At 36.6% G+C, this 19,958-nt stretch overlaps 1 protein-coding gene across 41 annotated transcripts in view; it reads left to right on the forward strand.

The window, feature by feature from the left end:
• The window catches only part of RIMS2 (regulating synaptic membrane exocytosis 2), a 421,007-nt gene that overhangs the window by 336,354 nt on the left and 64,695 nt on the right, over positions 1 to 19,958 (forward strand). For 21 of the 41 annotated variants that reach the window (XM_071738159.1, XM_071738149.1, XM_071738154.1 and 18 more), the window contains one exon: positions 12,197 to 12,369. In XM_071738159.1, coding sequence (XP_071594260.1) covers positions 12,197 to 12,369 — 173 coding nt within the window. Of the gene's footprint in view, positions 1 to 12,196; positions 12,370 to 13,410; positions 13,651 to 19,958 lie in introns of all 41 variants that reach the window. The other 20 variants (XM_071738118.1, XM_071738119.1, XM_071738124.1 and 17 more) reach the window with 1 other exon arrangement.

Genomic DNA, 19,958 nt, shown 5'->3' on the forward strand with positions numbered 1-19,958 from the left:
TCCAGACTGCAGTTTGTGCTATTTAATTCTGTCGCAGGCAGAACAGGCATAAAAAGGACATTTATTCGTATTTGAAAGATAAGAAGGGTACAGCAGTGGTCACAGCTAGATGGAAACATGGTTGCTAGATGAATTTGCTAGGCATTTGACCTTGAAAAAATCACAGAAAGTGTGGGATGCAAGTGGAAAGGATAGACCTGAAGTCCCAGTGCAGTGCTCGTATGGAGCCTGCTTAAACACATAGGATACAAAGTGAAGAAGCAGAACCTTTGTCTTCTTCACTGGGGGTGGTTCAAAGCCACCCAGCACTATCAGAGTGGGAAGAAGGAGAGATGCTGGCCCCTTGCCTCACCTGCCTCCTGCCCCACCCAGTTCTCCTGGGTGGCTTGAGAAGAAGCTCCTGGGACTGCTCTGAAGGCTGCTCCACAAATTCAGCTGGGTTTACCTTAGGTGGAGGGAGGATTCACCCAGAGTGAGGGTGAATCACTCACAAGGCCTGTGAGGTGGTCGTAGTGGAACAGATGTTTTTTCCAGTCCAGGCTCTGGGAGTGCTTCTGTTTATTAAGTGGGTTGATTTGCTTTGATAGCAGCCCCAAAGTTATAAGCAGAAATTTTGCCAGTTTATCAACCTTTTCCCAAACAATAGATCAGTGGTTTTGAGGAATTTTTGCCATTAGATTTTGCTATTAGATTTCCCCAAGGCACTGCGTTCCTTTGATATTTTTCTTTTTGTTAAGTATTGTGACTTCAAGTATCCATATTGCAAGTATAATATGTGAAGAATTTGCATGGATATGTAACAAAGTGCCATTTATTCTGTAAAATCTGGTTCTGCACAATGAAGGTAATCAAAGTTGGCTCAAGACCTTGGGATCTCAGTGTAGAAAGGCCTTTAATTTGTAAAGCCTTAATGCCTTCAGCCAAACTTCTTGTGAGAATGTTACTAAAACATGAAATTATGTCTGTGGTGTTTTAAACTATGGTATTTCTGACTGTCAGTTGTTGGAAGTCTTTATTTACAAGAGTTATTATTGATTTGGTGTCAGGCAGTAGAATATTTTCTTTAGTAATACATTAGAAGGAATATGCTCCTCCTGCAGATGGAAGTCATTGCTCTACCAGAGATTTCATTGACAGTCTGAATCAGACAATAATAACAGGAAACAGGAAGACAAAAAACATACAAAGCAGTTCTAAAAATTTAATCCTTACTTCTGACCAGAGTAAGGATGTAGCCAAAAAGTGCTCATCTTTGTGACACAAAAAAATGATTGCAACAAATTTATTGTACCAGTATTATTCCAAGATAGTAGAAAACAAAATTTTAGACAAAATTACAAATGCAGTTAAAGTCTGCATAAACAACCCTCCCTTTATTTTCCCCTAAAAAAGTATCCAGTCCCAAATATTTGCCTTGAAACCAAATACATATCTCATCTGATACTCTTAGGTATTGTGTTGAAAAGAAATGTGGAAATTGCTTTTCTTCCAACATCAGTGTGTCTTGAGGAAAAAAAAATCATCTATCTTACAGCTAAATGTATGCAATTTTATCATAAAGTTCAGCCTTTTTTATCACCATAAAATTTCTGATATATCTTTTTTCTCAAGCTTTGTAAAATCTTTAAATGATGTTCTAGTAGTTTCCACATATAGAGGATCTTAGAGTCATTAAATTTCAGAGAATCAGGATGCATCATCCTGTTTCCATTCTCTCTCAAGTGACACAAGCCATCAGGTAAAAACAATTCCAGTGATTTGCATATTTCTGAAGCAGATATCTAATTAATAATACCTGCACATTACTTATCCTGATTTTCAAAAAACAAAATTCAAAACACTGTGACATAGTTTTCTGTATCTAAGAGACAATAATGTAAACTCACTTCTGGTAAACAGGCTGACTTTCAAGAAGTGTAAAGAAGTAAACTGGGTATTTTTAGGATGCATTTAGAAAATTTTCCTTTCCCACTTCTAAACTAGTTTCTAGTCACATGAATTTAGGAAATATTATGCTAATGCTATGCTAAGGAAACATCTGTAAGATGAAAATAACTTCAAGCGTTCTAATAATTCAAAGATATTAAAGATCTTAAAAAATGTTCACAAAATTTTTTGATCCCAGAATAGTTCCAATATAGATACCTTCCTTGTGAAACTATCCAAATTTCTTATATGGTTTCAACTAAATTATTTTATTTGTTTCTTTCCTGGAAATGTAGCATAACATTATCCTACTGTTAAAGCATTTTATGAGGTGAAATTGAAGTTGTAAGTAATGTTAACATGTTGCATATTTTCCGTAAAAGTGAATTCAAATTATCCTTGCAATCAAGCAAAGAGATAAATTATCATAGGATTTACATTGCAATATGATAGAGAAAAGTAATATATGGTTTCTAACTGCTCACTCTTTGAGAACTCAAGCACAATGACTATGCAGAGAGTTCAGGTTTTCTATTCCAAGGAGCAGTTTGCATGCTCAAGATCTCCCTGCAGCCTTTTTCCCATAGTTGACATATAGGAAGGGAAAAGCTTTTTTCTAAGCAGTTTAACTTGCTTGTGGAGGGATAAGGAGATGGTGATATCTATATCTTGCAGACTTGTTTCTCATTTTGCTAGGAATTTATCAGCAGGAAATTTGTAGGCAGCTGACCTGATATAATTTTTATTGTACAGGGATTTTCCAAGATGTATTCTAATAATCAGAGAAAACAAAAGATTAAGAAAAAATATTACAGGGTCTTCCATTAAATAATGCTTGATTTTGGAAGCTACCCTCTGATATATATAAATTTAGGGATTTATAAAGTGTAATTGTACAAAGATATATTTATATCCTGTTGTTGAGCAATTGTGTTAGTCACGGTCCTTAGGCTCTTCTGCTTACAGGGATAAGCACTCACCAGATGGCCCATGTGTCAATCCAGCTGTTCTCTTCAGCATGAATTCCACTGAAGGTGCTGTGTCCCAGGACAAATTTGATCAAAGTCATATTTAAATGTTTCATAGATACAGGGTAGGATTAAGGGGGAAGCTCATATGTCTCTTCAAGACTTTTGAGGTGAAATAAAGTGTAGTGAAACACAAATTTTGTGATGAGAAAGTATGATTACTTTTTTATCTTTTTTTGTTTTTTGTTTTTATGAGAGGCCTGAGGACTAAAAACCAATTATGGAAATCAGTTTAAAGTCCAGGTTAAATGTATTGTTTGACTTCCTATCTTGCAAAGCATCTCAAAGCAGCCCAAATTAGGTAGGACAATCAGAGGCAAAAGAGGATTTCTCAAAGCCAAAATCCTGTCTTGATACCCACTTTAAAAAATAAGCTATTGATTGGGTGGCAGGAAGTGCAAGGTATGGTATGAAGTGCATATATAGTATGAAGTGCAAGATATTTTGAGTACAGATATTTTGGTCACAGAAATGGCACGTGAACCACTTGAGGAACAGAAACAAATATGGGAAGCACAATTTGATTCCATTTATCCAATATAAAGGGGATTCAATAGAGTCAGAAGACCAAAAAGGACCAGAAACAGAATTAAGAATTATCCCTGAAACTGAACCCATTGAACAAGTGAGTTATTTGTGGGCAGGCTTACCAGTTTGTCCTGTCAAATGTGATGGAGTTCACCAGCAGATAATGCACTGGAGATACTGTTGAATACAATTACACTTTAGATTGTGAAGCTCTAGGCATTTGTATTTTTGTCATCACCCTGATTTGAACAGCTCAGATTTTTACAGTGAACAGTGACCATGATGATGCATCTTCAGGAGACCTGACAAAGCATTCTGGAATACTAAAGGATTGCTGATCTCTATTTTAAATAGATTTTCTTCCTTCTATATAAGACAGTCAAAAAGTTAATGTGTGGCTGTTCAAAAGATTCTGGGAAGTTTGAGATCTGTATCAAGAGTTTATTACCCTCCATCACAAAGCCAGACTGTGGGCCTGTTTCTCTGGTAATTGTCTCTGCCCTGTTTTGAATAGCTATTAAAAAGTAGGAGGTCAGAAGTTTCAGTTTCCTTTTGCCTGCTTGGCTACATTACTGCTATGTCAGAAAAAGAGGACTGATTTTCGGACATTCTTCTACCCTGAATTCTCATTAATTTCTCTCTTCGTATTATGTAGACTCATATTTCCTCAAGATCTTCAAGATCCTAAAAAATTGCTGGGAATATTCTGGCTATGTGAGAGAATTCTGTTGTTCACCTATAACTTTTTACAGCATGTTGGGATCATTAAATATTGTAAAAAAGGTGTAATCCATCCACAGGACACATGAAATTTTCTATTAATTTAAATTTATATAGTCAGTTATAGCTGTTTTACCCTAGCCTTTTGCTATACCTGAATCTCTCTTCTACCTCATTTAATCTTTCAGAATTATCTGGAACCATGGAAAAGATATTTAATATTCAGACTATGAAAAGTCTTCTTAAGAATCTCAGTTACTTTCCTCAATGAATAATAGGGATTAGTTATCTTCATTTTTAAAGTAGTGTCTAGTTGTATAGTATGTGAGACATATGTATAGTATGTGAGGCCAGTGGTGGTAATCTCTTCATATTAGGCAGGCCATGTCCCAGAGTCCTGTTCCAATGACTCGATGGTTTGGAGTAGAAGCTCTGTCTATGAGTGCAGACTTTAAGGTAGCTTTTAATGAGATATTTTGAGACACCTGCTTGGTCATTATAAACCTTGTATTTCTACTGCAGTGTGGAACACTTCTTGGATTGCCTTTTAAGATTTTTTTTAAGATGATGCTTAGAATGACTCCTGTGTGGTTTTATTTGACATTTACTTTACCTAAGACAGCAGGTTTTTAACCACTGGTTTTTTTGGTAGGACACATGAGATTTTTAACAATTTCCTTGTGATTCTGAACAGTCTTTGGAATATAGTTACCTTATATAACCAAGAAGAAATTTTGCAGTGCTCTATCCTTTCAAAATTTGTAAAATTTGGTCCTGACTTAAAGTAAGAATAAATAACACTTAGTTCCCTAGAGTGGTTGCAACTACATTTGTGGATTAATTCTGCATCACTAACAGCTTGATTTCAGGACAGAATCAGTGGAGCTGAAATTAGAGGTTAACTTGATCTTCCAAAAGTCATATTGTATGAAAAAGAGCATCAAATCAGGATACTTGGTGTTTTGAAACTGACAGCAGGAACAGATTTTTATGTAGGAAGACAAACATACTGACCAGCTAATTCTCAAGCTCACAAGAAGACCCAACCTCTTCTTCAGAGCTGCCTAACTTTTTCCAATCACCAAATATTTGTAGATCCTGTAAATTCTCCCTGTAAATTGCAGAATATTTTATAGTGCTCTCCAATATTTATTTCTTATTGTGCACTTAAGGAATTCTTAAAAAAAAAATTGCACCATATGCCAGCATATGTGAAGCAGATGATGTCTTTTGATTTGGCTTTCCTCTGGGCTGCCTTCCCCTGTATTTCCAGTGGTCCTTAGACAGTAATCCATTGGTTGCTTCTGCATTACTGCTGTTTTTGTTGTTTCTTCTTCAGATCCTGGATTACCTTAATCTGTAGGATGACAGAGTAATTTAGCCTGGACAGGCCCTCAGGAGCCATCTAGCCTCTATCTTAAAGGAGGGCCAGCCATGAGATCAGTACGGGCTGCTCAGGGCTTTATCCAGTCAGGTTTTGAAAACATTGAAGGATGAAAACTACACAGCATATCTGGGTAATCTGATCCACTGCTTCTCTGTACATGTGGTAAAAACATACCCGTTTATACTCCTCAGCTGCTACAAATAGCTTTGCTCCATCTTTTTGAAATCCACCTTGTATGACCTGGCACGCTGCTGTTAGGTATTCCCAAAGCCATCATTTCTCCAGGCAGAACAATTCCAGCCTCCCCCATTGTCTCCTCAAGTGCTCTAACCCTGGCCACCTCAGTGGTCTTCCCATAAACTCCATCTAGTTTATCAATGTCACTGTGGTACTTTAGGTCTCAAAACTGGATACAGTATTCTCGATGTGATGCAATGATCACAGCGAATGGGAATAATCAAGCCACTTGGTCCACTGTTTACAATCCAGCCAGCAGAACCAAGGCTGCCTTTCTTTGCTGCCAGAGCCCACTGCTTACTTGCTTATCTTTTTCATTGTTCAGTTTTCACTTACTAATTCAGCCATAGGATGGTGTTTGCACCATGGCTTAGTCCTGTAGGGAAAACTGGTTTTAAGAGCTCTTTTGTAAGACTCTACACATGAGCACTGGTTAGTGAAACTGACAAGTAAGTGCCACCAAACCACTACAGGAAAAACATGAGAACTTTTGAAGTAGTACTTTTTTTTACATGTCCTATAGAAATATGAATGTTCCTTTTTACCAGTATGTTTCATTGCTGGTTTAACTTTATTGGAGATTAGGGTTTTGCAAATAAGATTACAATCAGTTATTTTTATTCCAGGACATAGTTTGGAATGTTCTGAATAATAGGAAAAAATTGAAGTGGGTAAGAAATGGATGTACAGGGAACCACAGCTAGATTTACTCATTCAGGCACCATACTGCTCCGAAGTAGCAACACTAAGTGTAGCTTTCTCTACTTATAGTAATTCACAGGAATGCCAGAATGGCCAGGGTCAGGAGATCAAGGGGTGCCTAATGTTAAGTAATAACTGGCTGGAGGGAGAACAAGGTTGAAACAGTGCCAGTGGGACTTATCAGGAGCAAAATACAGTGCTGAGAAAGCAGGATCCAAGAATTAGGAATGAAAAGGAGGAAGATAGGCTAGGATCCAGGCCTACAAAGCAGAAGTCAGGATGAGCAGCCAAGAATGAGTCTGAGCTAGAATTGGATGCAGTCCTATATTGTGGAGCTTATTATATACTTAATACCAGAACAGTGCAAGAATAAATCTCCCTGGTCAGCCCTTAAATCTCCCAAGGGACTGATAGCTGCCATGTGCAGCTGATAGACAAAGGAGAGCTGGCAGCAACTGACCTGACTGGCTGTCTCTCAGTTGCCTTCATGCAGCCTGACAAGAGTGACAAATATAAGCACAGATTATTAAGTTGGCTAATTATGAATTGCATGCAAGGGCAGATTCATCATAAACTTTTTCTTGGGTTTGTGTGTATGCAAGTTACAGATACACATATATTGTTTCTTTATATTCATTCGTATATGGTATTTTGTAAAGATTACTTAAAATCTTTTGCTTTATATAAATGTAATGCTATTGTAAGTATTAATAAGTATTTAGCTTTATTTTTGATGGCAGACTTCACTGAGCAGCCATTAGCAAAGGTTTTAGTAAGAATCAACCAATCCAAAGACATTCATTCAAATGATGTGCAGTAACTAAAATTTGCAATGCCTTTAGAAGCTGTGAACTTGCACCAAAAGCTACAGTTGAAATTACAGAGCATTTTATACAATTGCTGTGCTCTGTCTACTCGAGAGCTTTTGTTAGAAAGGCAAAGAACTATTGAGACAGTCCAAAATGGTTCTTTAATCTTCTTGTAGTAGCACAATGGACAATTGTCTGAAACATCTTCCCAACATTTTGATCTTTTGATCAGTAAAAACATTGACCAGATTTGCATGTTCATGTTAGCGAATAAAAATTGATAAAAATTGATGAGTGCACTATAAAAAGAAACAAAAAAGGAAGGGAAAAAAAAAAAAAAAAAAAAAAAAAAAAAAAAAAAAAAAAAAAAAAAAAGGAAAATAGAAAGACTCTTGGAAATCACTGACAATTTCAATTGCCTGGAAAACTCCATGACTGTATAGTCCAAGATGCCAAGATGAAAGACTGATGACAATAGATTTAAGCAATATGAAACACGTGAAAACTTTCTTTGAATTCGAAGCTCCAAAGCAGTTTCTTTTAAGAAATAAGTATCAGATCAGTAGCATCTCTTTATGACCTGTCAGTCATATAGTGCTAGTTCACAAAGAGGTCAGAACGTTTGCAGGGGTTGTTGTATTAAGACGAAGAGTGGGTATTTGGTTTTCAGCTTTAGTAATCTTGAAGTTATAGCTACAGAAAGTAATCTATCACAGTTATTGGGACAAAAATGCTTAACTGTCACTTGTTAGGATCTTCAGCTATTATTTTTGTAATGCAGAGGAAAGGACTTTTAGAAACTCTACAACTTGTTTTCCAGAATCTGTAATAATGAAATCTCATTGTTCAGCACAGCAAAATAGGATGAAATCCTGTCACTATAAAAAATGCAAAAGCGACTTTTAATCAACCCCTCTGCTTGCAGCAGAATTCCTGCTGTTTAAACAGCTTGAAGAGGCTGTGTACTTTTACTGCTTTATGGGTCATAAAGTCCAAAATGCTGCCTGTATTGTATGAGTCTTGATTGGGTTGGAAATGAAAATTTAACCTTATTCCAATAATAGAGACATATTTTTCCAGCATGGGGGAATTCAGGAGATGTCTTGGCTGTTATTAAAAAAAAAAAAAAAAGGAAAAATAATTAAAAGGGAACTGGAATTAATTTGTGTAGTGATAGTATAGTGGTAGTGTACAGTTCACTACAGCCTACAGCTCCTCCTGACTGTCCAAACCAGAGCAGCCCTTACTGTCCTCATCTGCACCTTTTCTTCTGAGGGAAACTGGAGCATAGAGAGGAGTTGCTGGATCTGGTGATCCAGACCTGTGGCCATGTTACACCAGAACACAGACATGGGGGCCGCAGATACCCAGGAGGGTGCATTCAGAGGGTGCAAATTCCTATAATACATTATGTAGGGACAGCAGCAGAGAGGGGTGGGAAATGGCAGCACTGTTTCAGATGTAAGGAGTGGATGGCATTTGGTTAATGAAGACCTTTTCAGTCTAATAGTTGATCTTACTACACAATTGGTGACATTTAGAAAAAGAGTAAGTTGAATTTGGAGGAGGCCAATAAGGAAGTATATGAAACAGATGAATGTGTAATGTCCTGGTGGAACTTTAAGCACACATAACCTAAAATATGGTGCACAATTTTGTAAAAATGGTTGTGTTTTAAAGTCAGAGCATATGACATAAAAGAATGGAATACTTTTCAAAAACCAAAATTCGCACAATGGAAGTGATTTTACTTTTGGGGCACAGCCAAAAGGAGCACTTCAGAAACTGCCTTATGTTGAATTTCAATTCAAGAAACAAATGTGGAACTGAAATGCCAGCATGGCTTCTGTCAGACAAACAGTATGTTTCCTTTTGTCTTCTGTGCTGAAGTTACTGAAAAACTAACACACAATACACTTACTATTATAATCTATTTCCTATGCAAAATTAAGTCGGATATAAGGTCAAAAAGAGACGTTAGCAGTAGAATTAAAAGCAATTTGGAGCACAGTTAATAGGTGAGTGTGAGATATCTGAGCTTTATGCAGCAGGAAAAACAATTCAGTTTCAGTTTCTACATATTAATTTGGTAGGCAGCTAGCAGATGTTGAGACTCAGACAATGTGTAAGCTTTTAAAAACAAATGTTTGTTAGGAAAATCAGCTTTAATGGAAAGGTCAATTAACTTTATCAATTGACTTAAGGTCAATTAACTTTTTCAAATCAAAACCATCCTCAAATAGTAAGGGTGAAATAATATATGTGTCATCTGCCCCAATTAAGAACATTTGCTGTGAAGTACCTTTACTTTCAACTGAGAAAAAAGAGACAAGGTAATGATCTGATGAACTTTTTTGCACATTGCATTTCGAAAATGATATAACGTTGCTTTTTTTGCCAAGGCAATTCTCATTCTTCACAGATCACTATATCGTTACTATGGAATTAGATTTTAAAAAAATACAATAAGGTGTTTTATTTATGAATATGTCTTATTTTTTAAGTACAGCACATTGATATGAAAAAATTATTTTAAGAATTAATATTGTCCAAGTGTGGAACTGAAACAGACAAAATCAAAACTGTAACTTTTTGAGACTTTCAGTGTGCTGCAGAATGGCTCTTTAGAATAACTTCGTGCAAGGCTGATGCCATTTTTCACTTCATATTCCTTGCATGTATTTCATTTGAAAGGTCTCCTTTCCTTGGACTGCTAGGCAAGCTCAGCGTGGGATCTGCAGGTTGAGGTCTCTTATTCTGTGAATCACCACAAGTAATTATCTATTCCCTAATTGGAATGTAATTAACAATTCCATCAATGATTTACACCTGACAGTACAGTCTCTCTTGTCTCCCAGAGGCTGCCACAGTAGGTCTGTAATGTTTGTGGTGTGTCTACCCTGAGGTCACCAGACACTGTCAGTCTGACAGCTGCTGGTGTAGGGGTGCACAACCAGACTGTGCTTTAGCTATGCTGGGAGCAAGTCACAGCAGAGCCTCGACAGCACAGGGCTCAGCAGGGAAAGCAAATCTGCTTGGGAGCCTCAGGAAGCACTGGGCAGCTCTGCCTTGAGGTTTCTGTAGCACATTGTGGTAGCCCAGTGCACCAGGCTGTTCTTCCCAGTCTTTGCACTTTTAGGCCAAATCAACCCAAACTAGACTTGCAGCTTTGTTTTCAACGCAGAATTATTCTAGGGAGGGTTAAATGGGTGAAACTCAGAAATAGGACTCATATATACACATTTCACTAGGCATGGTTATTTTTTTCTTCCCCAAAAGGCTAAGTAGTTAGTCTTTTGAAATGAGTAGCTGCAAAAGAATAATATTTTTACTCTGGCATAACGTCTCAGTATCTCTTATGATCAGGGCAGTTGTTTAATCATTGTTTTTATGTTCCTAAATGAATATTTCAATGATAATATGTACTGTCATTTTTATCAAGCAAAAATATTAGTGGCATCAATAATAATTGAAAAAGTAAATACTACAACATTTAAACTTTGTTTAAACTGTTTGTTTATGGCTGGCTAAATGCACTCTCATGCTTAAAGGCTTGGGAGTGGTTTGTTGATGAACATAAAGCTGCAAGTTGCTACCACTCAGGAGCCAACTGCAGCATCTGCAGCCATTCTAACTTAGTGTGCAGTTCAGCTTCTTCTTGGTCACTGTCTGCAACAGGTGTACAGAGTAACATGCAAAAGCAGGGTTTGGGGTTTTTTTTTAGTTTTTTTGTTGGGATTCCGGTTTTTTGGGTTGTTTATTTTTGTGCCTTTATTTTATTTCCCTGTCTTAAAAGAGGGAAAATAACTTATTAAGTGTAAAATTCATTTATGATAAATAGGCACTCAAATGCACACTGAAATACTATTTTGACACTGAAGTCTTTCAGAATATTTCCCAGTGTAAACCTCCTTGCAAGAGAACATATGCGAATGATCTGTGTACTTCATGAAAGACGCTTATTCTAAAACTGTAAAAAAGGAACACATTTGGCAGTCAAATCTTGACACCCTTCCCTTCTGCAGGACTGCACAGGTGTGCCACTTTACATATGAATTATTTTCTCCAGGTGGCTAAATCCAGTGTTGCTACCCCCAAGAGTTCAACAAGCCACTGATGTATTTTGCAGATTATTTTATCTCATTGTTTTCTTTCATTCCTGTCTGTGCTGCTCTTCACATTTTTCCAAATTGTCTTCTTCCCATGTCATCCAAACAATTATCTGGAGATCACTGACAATTCATCTTGCTGTAATCTTTTTCTGAAAAGATTATCAATAGCCCATCAGATTTCAATAGACACAGAAATGCTTGTGTATGAACAGGAGAGGGAAAAACACCTTTGTGCTATTTATGTCTGCACATAATGCAGTGGAGAGTGGCGCAGACTTAGCGTTAATTTAGAGCTAATTTGTGACACAAGAACCAACAGCCATTTTTTTTCAGATCTAACTTGAATTCCTCTGCACAACACTGCTTTGTGTTGTATGGGCTTACTGCTGATCATCAGTCACCTGCCTCTCTGCTTTGCTTTCCTACTCTGGTGAAATTTTTGTGGTAAGAATATTCTATAATGGTTTAGATGTCTTTGCTAAGGTCTGTGAAACCTTTGGAAATTTTGTACAAGTCACTCTGTGGATGAAGCTGAGTGTCTAATAATTTGAGTGGGATAGCAAAGCAGAGTAAAATTAATGGAAACCAAGACATAATCTCTATTTTATCTCAGTTAGAAACTTCATTCCAATAATTCAGGCAGTGTGTTCACAAATGCGGTTTAGATAGCATCAGGGACCAGCTCCTTAGCTGACTTGTGTTAATGTCACTGACAGCAGCTGTATCTTTGTCCCTTTGCTTTAACAGTATCGGTCAGGACGGGATCCTCAGCGAGGCTCAGACAACATTTCCAATAAGTCTTCAGACAGCGATGTCAGCGATGTCTCAGCTGTGTCACGGACAAGCAGCGCTTCCCGTTTCAGCAGCACAAGCTACATGTCCGTCCAGTCAGAGCGGCCCAGGGGAAACAAGAAAATAAGGTGAGCACAAGGAGTTGTAGTGCTGGCCATAGCAGTGTAATTTACATAACTGCACTTCTGTCAATAATTATATTTCAAATTAATATTTTGCTGAAGTTGAAATTTGCAGGGAATTTACAAAATTCTGATCTCTAATACTTTCTGAAGTCTTTGCTTTATTTCTTTTTAGCCAAGTTTCGTAGTCTTGGTTGTACTAACAGACACTAAAATAACAAGTCTACGCTCTCAGCAAGCATTAGAGACGCTTAGATTTCACTTCCTCAAAACCATTTTACAAAATACTTTCCTGAGAAGACAGTTTAACTTGAAAATTTGTGCCAGGCAATGCCAGAGGCGTCTTAATTGCCTTTAAGCTAGAGCTGCTGAACTTTTTTGGAAGTCGTTTATTACTCACATAGATTAATTCAATTGTTCTAACAGTTACACTAGCCCAGTTTAACTGTAGGCATTACAACTGTAGAATTACACTTCAGCAAGATCCACGTAGTGTATCTTTGAGCAAAACCCAGCACCAACTTTGCCTGTGCCCTGTGCACACTCAGAGGAGCTTTGTCTGTAGAAGGAATGACATCATTTTTCTTGGACAGTGTAACCCACCTTCATCTCTCAAGGAAATTCAATGTCAGCCTATATTAATTCTCAGAAAATTGTCCTCACATGAGAAATGCTGCATTTGAAACGAATGTTTTAGCATCTGTTTATGTGAGCATTTTTAGGACCACATTGTGTTCGTCATACATTTACGTTTCTAAATGTGATGTATTGCCGTGCAACTTTTATTAAAAGAGGGTCTTAAGAGACCTGAGAAAATGTCTCAAAGTTCTCTAGTGTACAGTGGAGTCTTAATTAGTGTGGTCTTAGTAGTTAGTACTCTTAGTAGTTAGTTAACGTATGACTGCTTCCATATTTTATTTTTTATTTCATTTATTTTGCATTTCCTTTCTTGTGAATTCATGCATGCTCTTCTCCATTATCTTAACTTTAATTTATTCTTTTCTCTTTTTCTTTTTGCATGCCTTTTTCAATTTCTGTTGCCTTCAGAAGGACAAGGGATATAGAGGGAAAAAAAGAGGGAGGGTTGGAAGGGGATGAACAAGATGAAGTATTTCAGGAGGAAGAAGAAAAAGAGGAGCAGGAGGAAAAAGCAGAGGAGCAAGAAAGTATTGAAAAAGGGGAAGGGCATGAGGTGACAGAGAACTGTGATAAGGAGGAAATCAAAGGATCAGGGCATGATGAAAAAGCTCAAGAAGACCAAGCTGAGGAAGGGAAAGAGGATGACAGGTAAAATATACTTCTGTTTCTATAGACCTATTCTTCTTCCTCCTGCACCAACCCTGTATTTGTCTTTTCATTCTTTCTTTCTTTTTTTTTTTTTTTTTTCCTTTTCCCCTTGCTTAGCTTATTGTCTCTGTGTTCTCTGCAGCTTTTTTTGCTTTCACTCATGCTGCTTTCATACTTAAGCAAGTTCCACACTCATCTCCAGTGAATTTGTTCTGCATACCAAATTGTGCAGCACATTAACTTGGCTCATTATTATGCATGCAACCGCATCATATTTATTGAATTGGCTCAGGCTAGAGTTTGGGTCATTATAGTCCCTGCTTGAATTATTATTATTTCAGGGAAAAATCTCTTGTTGAATGATATCTCATCAATATCAAAACTATCTCTACTTTCATTTGTGGCAGTAGTAAAGAAAAGAATTTGGATTTACTTTTTTTAAAATCCTCTTTCTGTAGGCTGGTAAATGTGCAAATTTATCAACAATCAATGTGAATAAGCAGAGTATTCTCTTTATAAGCAGAGTATAAGCTTTTTTGTATTCTATGTGAATAACCAGTGTGAATTGCTATGCTGTAGAGGGGTCATGTACGTCTGCTGCTGTGTCCAGAAAGAGTTCAGGACAATTGGCTCTGATTTTATCAGATAATATTCTAGATTTATACTTTTTACCACAAATGCTTTGAACTATGACTTCTAATGTAAATGTGAGACATTTTGTGTTGCGAAATCCGTGTGATTTGCATTATGGGGAATACAACATTCCTTCCCTCTTCATTAGCAAAAAATGAGTTTGAGATTTGCTTAATATTCTTGAACCCCTTCTCATCTAAACAAGAATGGCAGAAAATCTCAGAAAAAATAGTTTCTTTTGACTTGCTTATTCTAGGGTACCTGTAGATAACATACCCATAAAACTGTTCTTATATATTTGGGTAAGCAATGAGCATTGCAATCCACCTTTTTCCTTTCCTACAAACTTACGTGTGTTCATGCCTGTGCATACACACACAGGTGAATATACACAAAACAAAGGTGATAAAAAGAGAAACAAAATGCGTAGTGTTCAGTTTGGGGTGGCAAATGCCAGCATGGCATATATGTATATATACTGCCTTTATACGTTAAGTGCCATCATTTAAGTTGTGTGAGTGCATTTAGCAAAATCAGTTGTTAAGAAATTATCTAAGATTGCCTTGGCATATATGTTTTGGGGACTGCTAAATGGTAATTTTAGAAATGATGTTTTAAAGACCTTTTTCTCTCCTGGCTCCCACTAAGTGCCCAGTTTAATGGATCTGAAAGCTCCTGCCTCTCAAAAAGCATAACTCTATCCCTAGTTTCCGGCTTTCACCTAGTTTGATCTTCAGCCAAATCACTGTCTCCTACAAAAAGTAGAGTAACCACTGAGACACAGATTCTTGTTCCCTGTTCCACTCTGTTCCTGTGCTTGTTAGATGCTCTCTCCCTACAGGAAGAAGCAGCATAAGTCAGGAGTCCCTACTTCATTGAGAAACAAGATATTATTGAGTGACTGCTGTGCAGTGAAGTTTACTTGTGTTAGATTTTGGCCCCCAACATGAAAGTCACCCTTTAGTATTATGTGCCCATTTTGACCACTTTGAGTGTGTAAATTGTGAATAAAAAGGAAAGCTTCCCTGTATCTACCTTCCTTTACCATGGTACAATAAGTACTCTTCATTTTTAGTACTGTCTGAACATTCTTCTGGAGAAAAAAAAGCTGAAAAGCACAGATTGATTCCTATATACATACAGGTATAGATATATGTATAGTTTTATATGCAGACATAGTTATGTACCAAAATATCATGGCTTCTATATTCAGTGGACAAACCCAAGGCAGCATTGATCCTAAACGTTGTAAATTCAGTGCCTTCTGCTTGCTTGTTTGGCAGTTTATAAGATACTTATAAGTTAACAACTTCAGTTTTCAAAAAAATGTTTTCAGACCCAACATCCATATTAAACAATCACCAAAGCATCACTTAAAAACGAAACATGTCAGTTGGTATTTAAGAGACCAAAGTTGACAGAACAAAAGCAGCCAGTTCATTCATCAGAGAATAGTGGTAAATTACCATCTAGTTCCTGAGATGGTGGGCATCCAGAAAAGTTATAATGCAGATATATTGCAATCTATATACATATATTTGTACTTTGGAGGTGCATCTTTAGTCACCTTTATACTGGGCAACCTGAAACATAGGGGCTGCTCTCAATTGCTCCTAAAGAATTAGTTCTTTAGGGATACATCAGACCCCTTGATATCATTGTGCTTATATACTTTATGGGTGATGGTAATAGTCACACTAAGGGCTTCAATCTGATGACATCATAGGTGGGGGTCTTTGTAACTTAAATGACCATGAAGACATAGATTCACCATAGATTCATTCCATGCCTATTTTAAAGTGTCTCTCAATGCAATAAACAGCATTAGCTTATGGAGCACTGGAGTACCATAAATCAAGAAATCATTTTGGCAGAAATAGCTGCATTATCAGATTTTGCCTTCATTAAACATAGTAAAACTAAGCCTTGGCATGTAGTTGACTTATAGAGAAATAGTTTTGTTCTTTTTTGGCAATATATGTTAGTTAAAAAAGCACATATCAAGCTTCTCTGTTCTAATTTTTAAAGATTTCTTACATACAGTTCCTTGGTATGGTTTCTTACTCTATCTTCCTGATGATACCAAAAAAAAAATTTCACTTAGATCTAACATGTGAGCATTCATAATTTTTATTGGAGGAAATCTGTTTAGTAAATCTTAACCTTCCTTAACATTTTTCTAAGTATCAGTCCTAAGCATTAATTCTGATAGTGGTGATAGTTTTGTATTATCAAATAAGTACACAGCAATTGTAATCACAGGGCAGGGTTTCACTGTTACACATGACAGGAGAAAGTTGCAATACTGGGTTGGGAACTGCTTGAAAAAAGAAAATACTGAGGAGAAAATAGAAGAAAGGAAATAAGATAGTTTCGTGTATGTTTCTGGAAAACTCTTTTCGAGCATTTGAGGCAATGAGGAAAAATATGGGTAGTTTACTAAAAATATATCAAGTAGATGATGGGGCAAGTCTGATGAGCAGCAGGGACTGATCTTTCAGTCTTGAATATGGGAAGATACATATGATAATGAACAACTGCTAAAATACTAGAAAATAAAGATTAATCACATACAACTGGATAAAAGAGAGTACAGATTTTAACTGACATATGGAGAAAGACAATGAAGCCAAATTGAAAGGCTATGAAACTTCTCTTCCCTACAGTTATCCTGGAGGGGGTTAGGGTAGATAAATTGCCAGGGCTGGATAAAAGCACTACAAGTAGCTGGGATCCTAAATGGTGGGAGGATGGACAAGACAATTAGCTGTGTGGTTGGATTGAGAGGAGAGAGATGTGAAATGTAAAGCAGGTGCAAGTCACAAAAAATCAGACCTAATATGAAACCTGAATTAAAAGGCCTGTACAAATAGCAGGCCTGAATGAATCACTGAGTGATCCATATGGCTGGGAGATGAAGCAGAAGAGAGGTCTTGGTAGGAATACTGAGCTTAATGATACTGAATTTAGATCAGTGATTCACTAGAAGGTGCCAAAAAAAGAGGGTTTAGTGCAGGCAGGAGTATACATGGAAATGAGAGGGAATTTCTATTGCAGATGGATAATGCTTTGATTTCCTGTTGACCAAGGGATGATGTTTGAGGGGAAGCAATACCCAAACACAAATAAATAGTAATCACAGTTAACTGGGTGGGCAAAAAATGAGAATCTACTAGTGCACATTTTGAATGAAAGCTTATGGGAAGGAAAAAATTGAGAAGGGGATGAATTGTGGGAACTAGGGGAAACAGCATACTAGAGCATGGTTAATAGAGCATAGAAATATTAAAAAACTGTACTATTGAAATCTTGAGAAATTATGGAAATGTTTGGGAGGAGTAGTTTCAGCTGAATGGAAAAAGGAAAATATAGATTTTTGAAAAGAGTTTGAAATGTAATTGTAAAAAACCACAAGGGATTTACTTTAAAAAAAAAACCAAACCACAGCATTGAATTCTGAGATGAGAAGAAAAAAGGAGACGTGGCTGCAGTTATAGAAGTGATGACAGCAAAACTAGAGGTTCTGCCTTATATTCTAAAGGAATATGGAAAAACATTTCTGTGATTTGGAGAAAGTATCAGTGACTAGAGGTAAGAATAAGGAAAGTCTCACAGGAGTTGGCTAAGGAAACCAGAAGATAGCATATACTCATTTAGGAAAATGAAACTACTGAGGAAGAGATCCAGTGAGAGATTGTCAGGGGCAAGGAAAGAATGAGGAGAATGCAAAGACCAGTCATGTGTTTTGCTGTGTATTGGAAGAAATCAATGACATCCTGAGTAACAAAAGTGAATGCTAAAGGACAGTAGAAGAAATAGAGGTGATTAAACAGCTTTAATGATGACAGAACCGAGGAAGGAGAATTTGTAGTAGAATAAGTCAGCTGGGATGTAATTTTGCAGAAGCAGTTGGATACAAAAAATATAGTGTAGGATGTAGTTTTAAGTAATGGGTTTGTTTAGATACAAAACTTTTTCTCTTCCTAGTGGTTCTTCATGCTCTCTGTGCCCTTTCCCTAGTTTGCTATAAAGATTAATTTCAAATTCACTTTTTAGTTCTTTTTTGTGTAACTCAGTGAAAAAAATCTTCAAAGAACTTAATTTGTAGGTTTTAAAACTGATTCCTGATGAGTATTTTTTCCTTAGTTTTACATTATATTGTAATGTCAGTATTTGAGGTTTTATGAGCCTTCCACTGTGATTGCAGCTATTATCAGTTAAATGCAGTGTTTTGCAAAGCTGGATGAAAAAGCACATCAATTTAATCTGTGCAAGCTCCTTCACAGGAGGAAGGCCATAACATTTTTTTGAAAATCTGTATACTGATAGAAATATCAAAAACTGTACAAAAGACAGCAAGCATTAAGAACCCATTTTCAATGTGCATGTGCTCTTTGGTTTCTTAAAGTTATTTTGGAATGATTATAATGATTTTTCCAACTGCATTACTGGATGAAAAGTTAATTGTGCCTAACATTGCTAGCCATATGTTTGTAAGGGAAACCATAGCTTGAGACTTTCCCTGCTACTTGACTGTGGAAATTAATCCTTTAGCAAAATAGCAGTACAGGAAGTCTATGTCCTCAGTAGGTCTAGGGATATAGATAGGGGGGAGGGAAACAGGGAGAAAGGAAGGGAGAGACAGATAGATAGATAGATAGATAGATAGATAGATAGATAGATAGATAGATAGATAGATAGATAGATAAATGTCCTGTCATGGGGGAGAGTGAGAACTTGGGTACAGCTATGTCAATGTTTGTGTAACTTTTGAGACAGAACATGTCAGCATGCAGTTTCCTGCAGCTCTCAACCCAAGCTGTTAATTTAATAACTTTTTAAAAAATCTCAACAAAATCACCTTGCCATTCCTGGAATGAGAATGGCTGGTTGCAATATAATGTTCACCAGCTCTTTTCAGCTTCAAAATATTTCATTATTCAGGCAGCAGGGACAAGTATGATGGATTGAAAAAAAAAGCAGCAACTTTATTTTCCGTTCCCCTTCCAAACTTTTCTGCATATTTCTGACTAGATAAGCAGAGAAGTGCATACATATTGCCCTTCTGTGACTCTGAAAACAAAGGACCTAAACCAAACTTTTTTCAGTAAAATTTCATTAGCATTATTGGGCTATGTAGAGTCTGTTGGCAATTCATGGCAAATTCTTGCCTCATTTGAAGCATAGACTCACACCCATTCCTTGATGATGTGTTTTAACTTTCCACAACAAGAAATATCTTCAAAAGCTGTAAATTCCTAAAACTACTGTGTCTGTAGCAATACACAGTCAATAATTTTACCATTTGTTTTTCTACACTTTCATAAATGACATGCAAAAGAAAATTATCTGTGGAAAAATTCTCTATGGAAAAATATTAAGGAAAAAGACACAAAATATCAATGGTTCAAAAAAAGAATTATATGAATAAACATATTTATTTTGAAATGTGTACTGGCAGTAGAACACAAATAATTTAAAAAAGGTAGCAGTCACCTGTTTTTAAGTTATTCATCACATCTATCTAATCCATGGAGATGCATTTTTTGCTGCTACTTTGAACTAAGTACAAGATGCATGGACCTCTTTACAGCTGGTAAGCTTATTCTGATCCACTGGGAAATAGTAAAGTGATGAATTTGGAAGTACATGTTATTAACAGGTGGAAAGTAAAA

This window comes from Heliangelus exortis, chromosome 2 (assembly GCF_036169615.1).
Source record: "Heliangelus exortis chromosome 2, bHelExo1.hap1, whole genome shotgun sequence".
NCBI lineage: Eukaryota > Metazoa > Chordata > Aves > Apodiformes > Trochilidae > Heliangelus > Heliangelus exortis.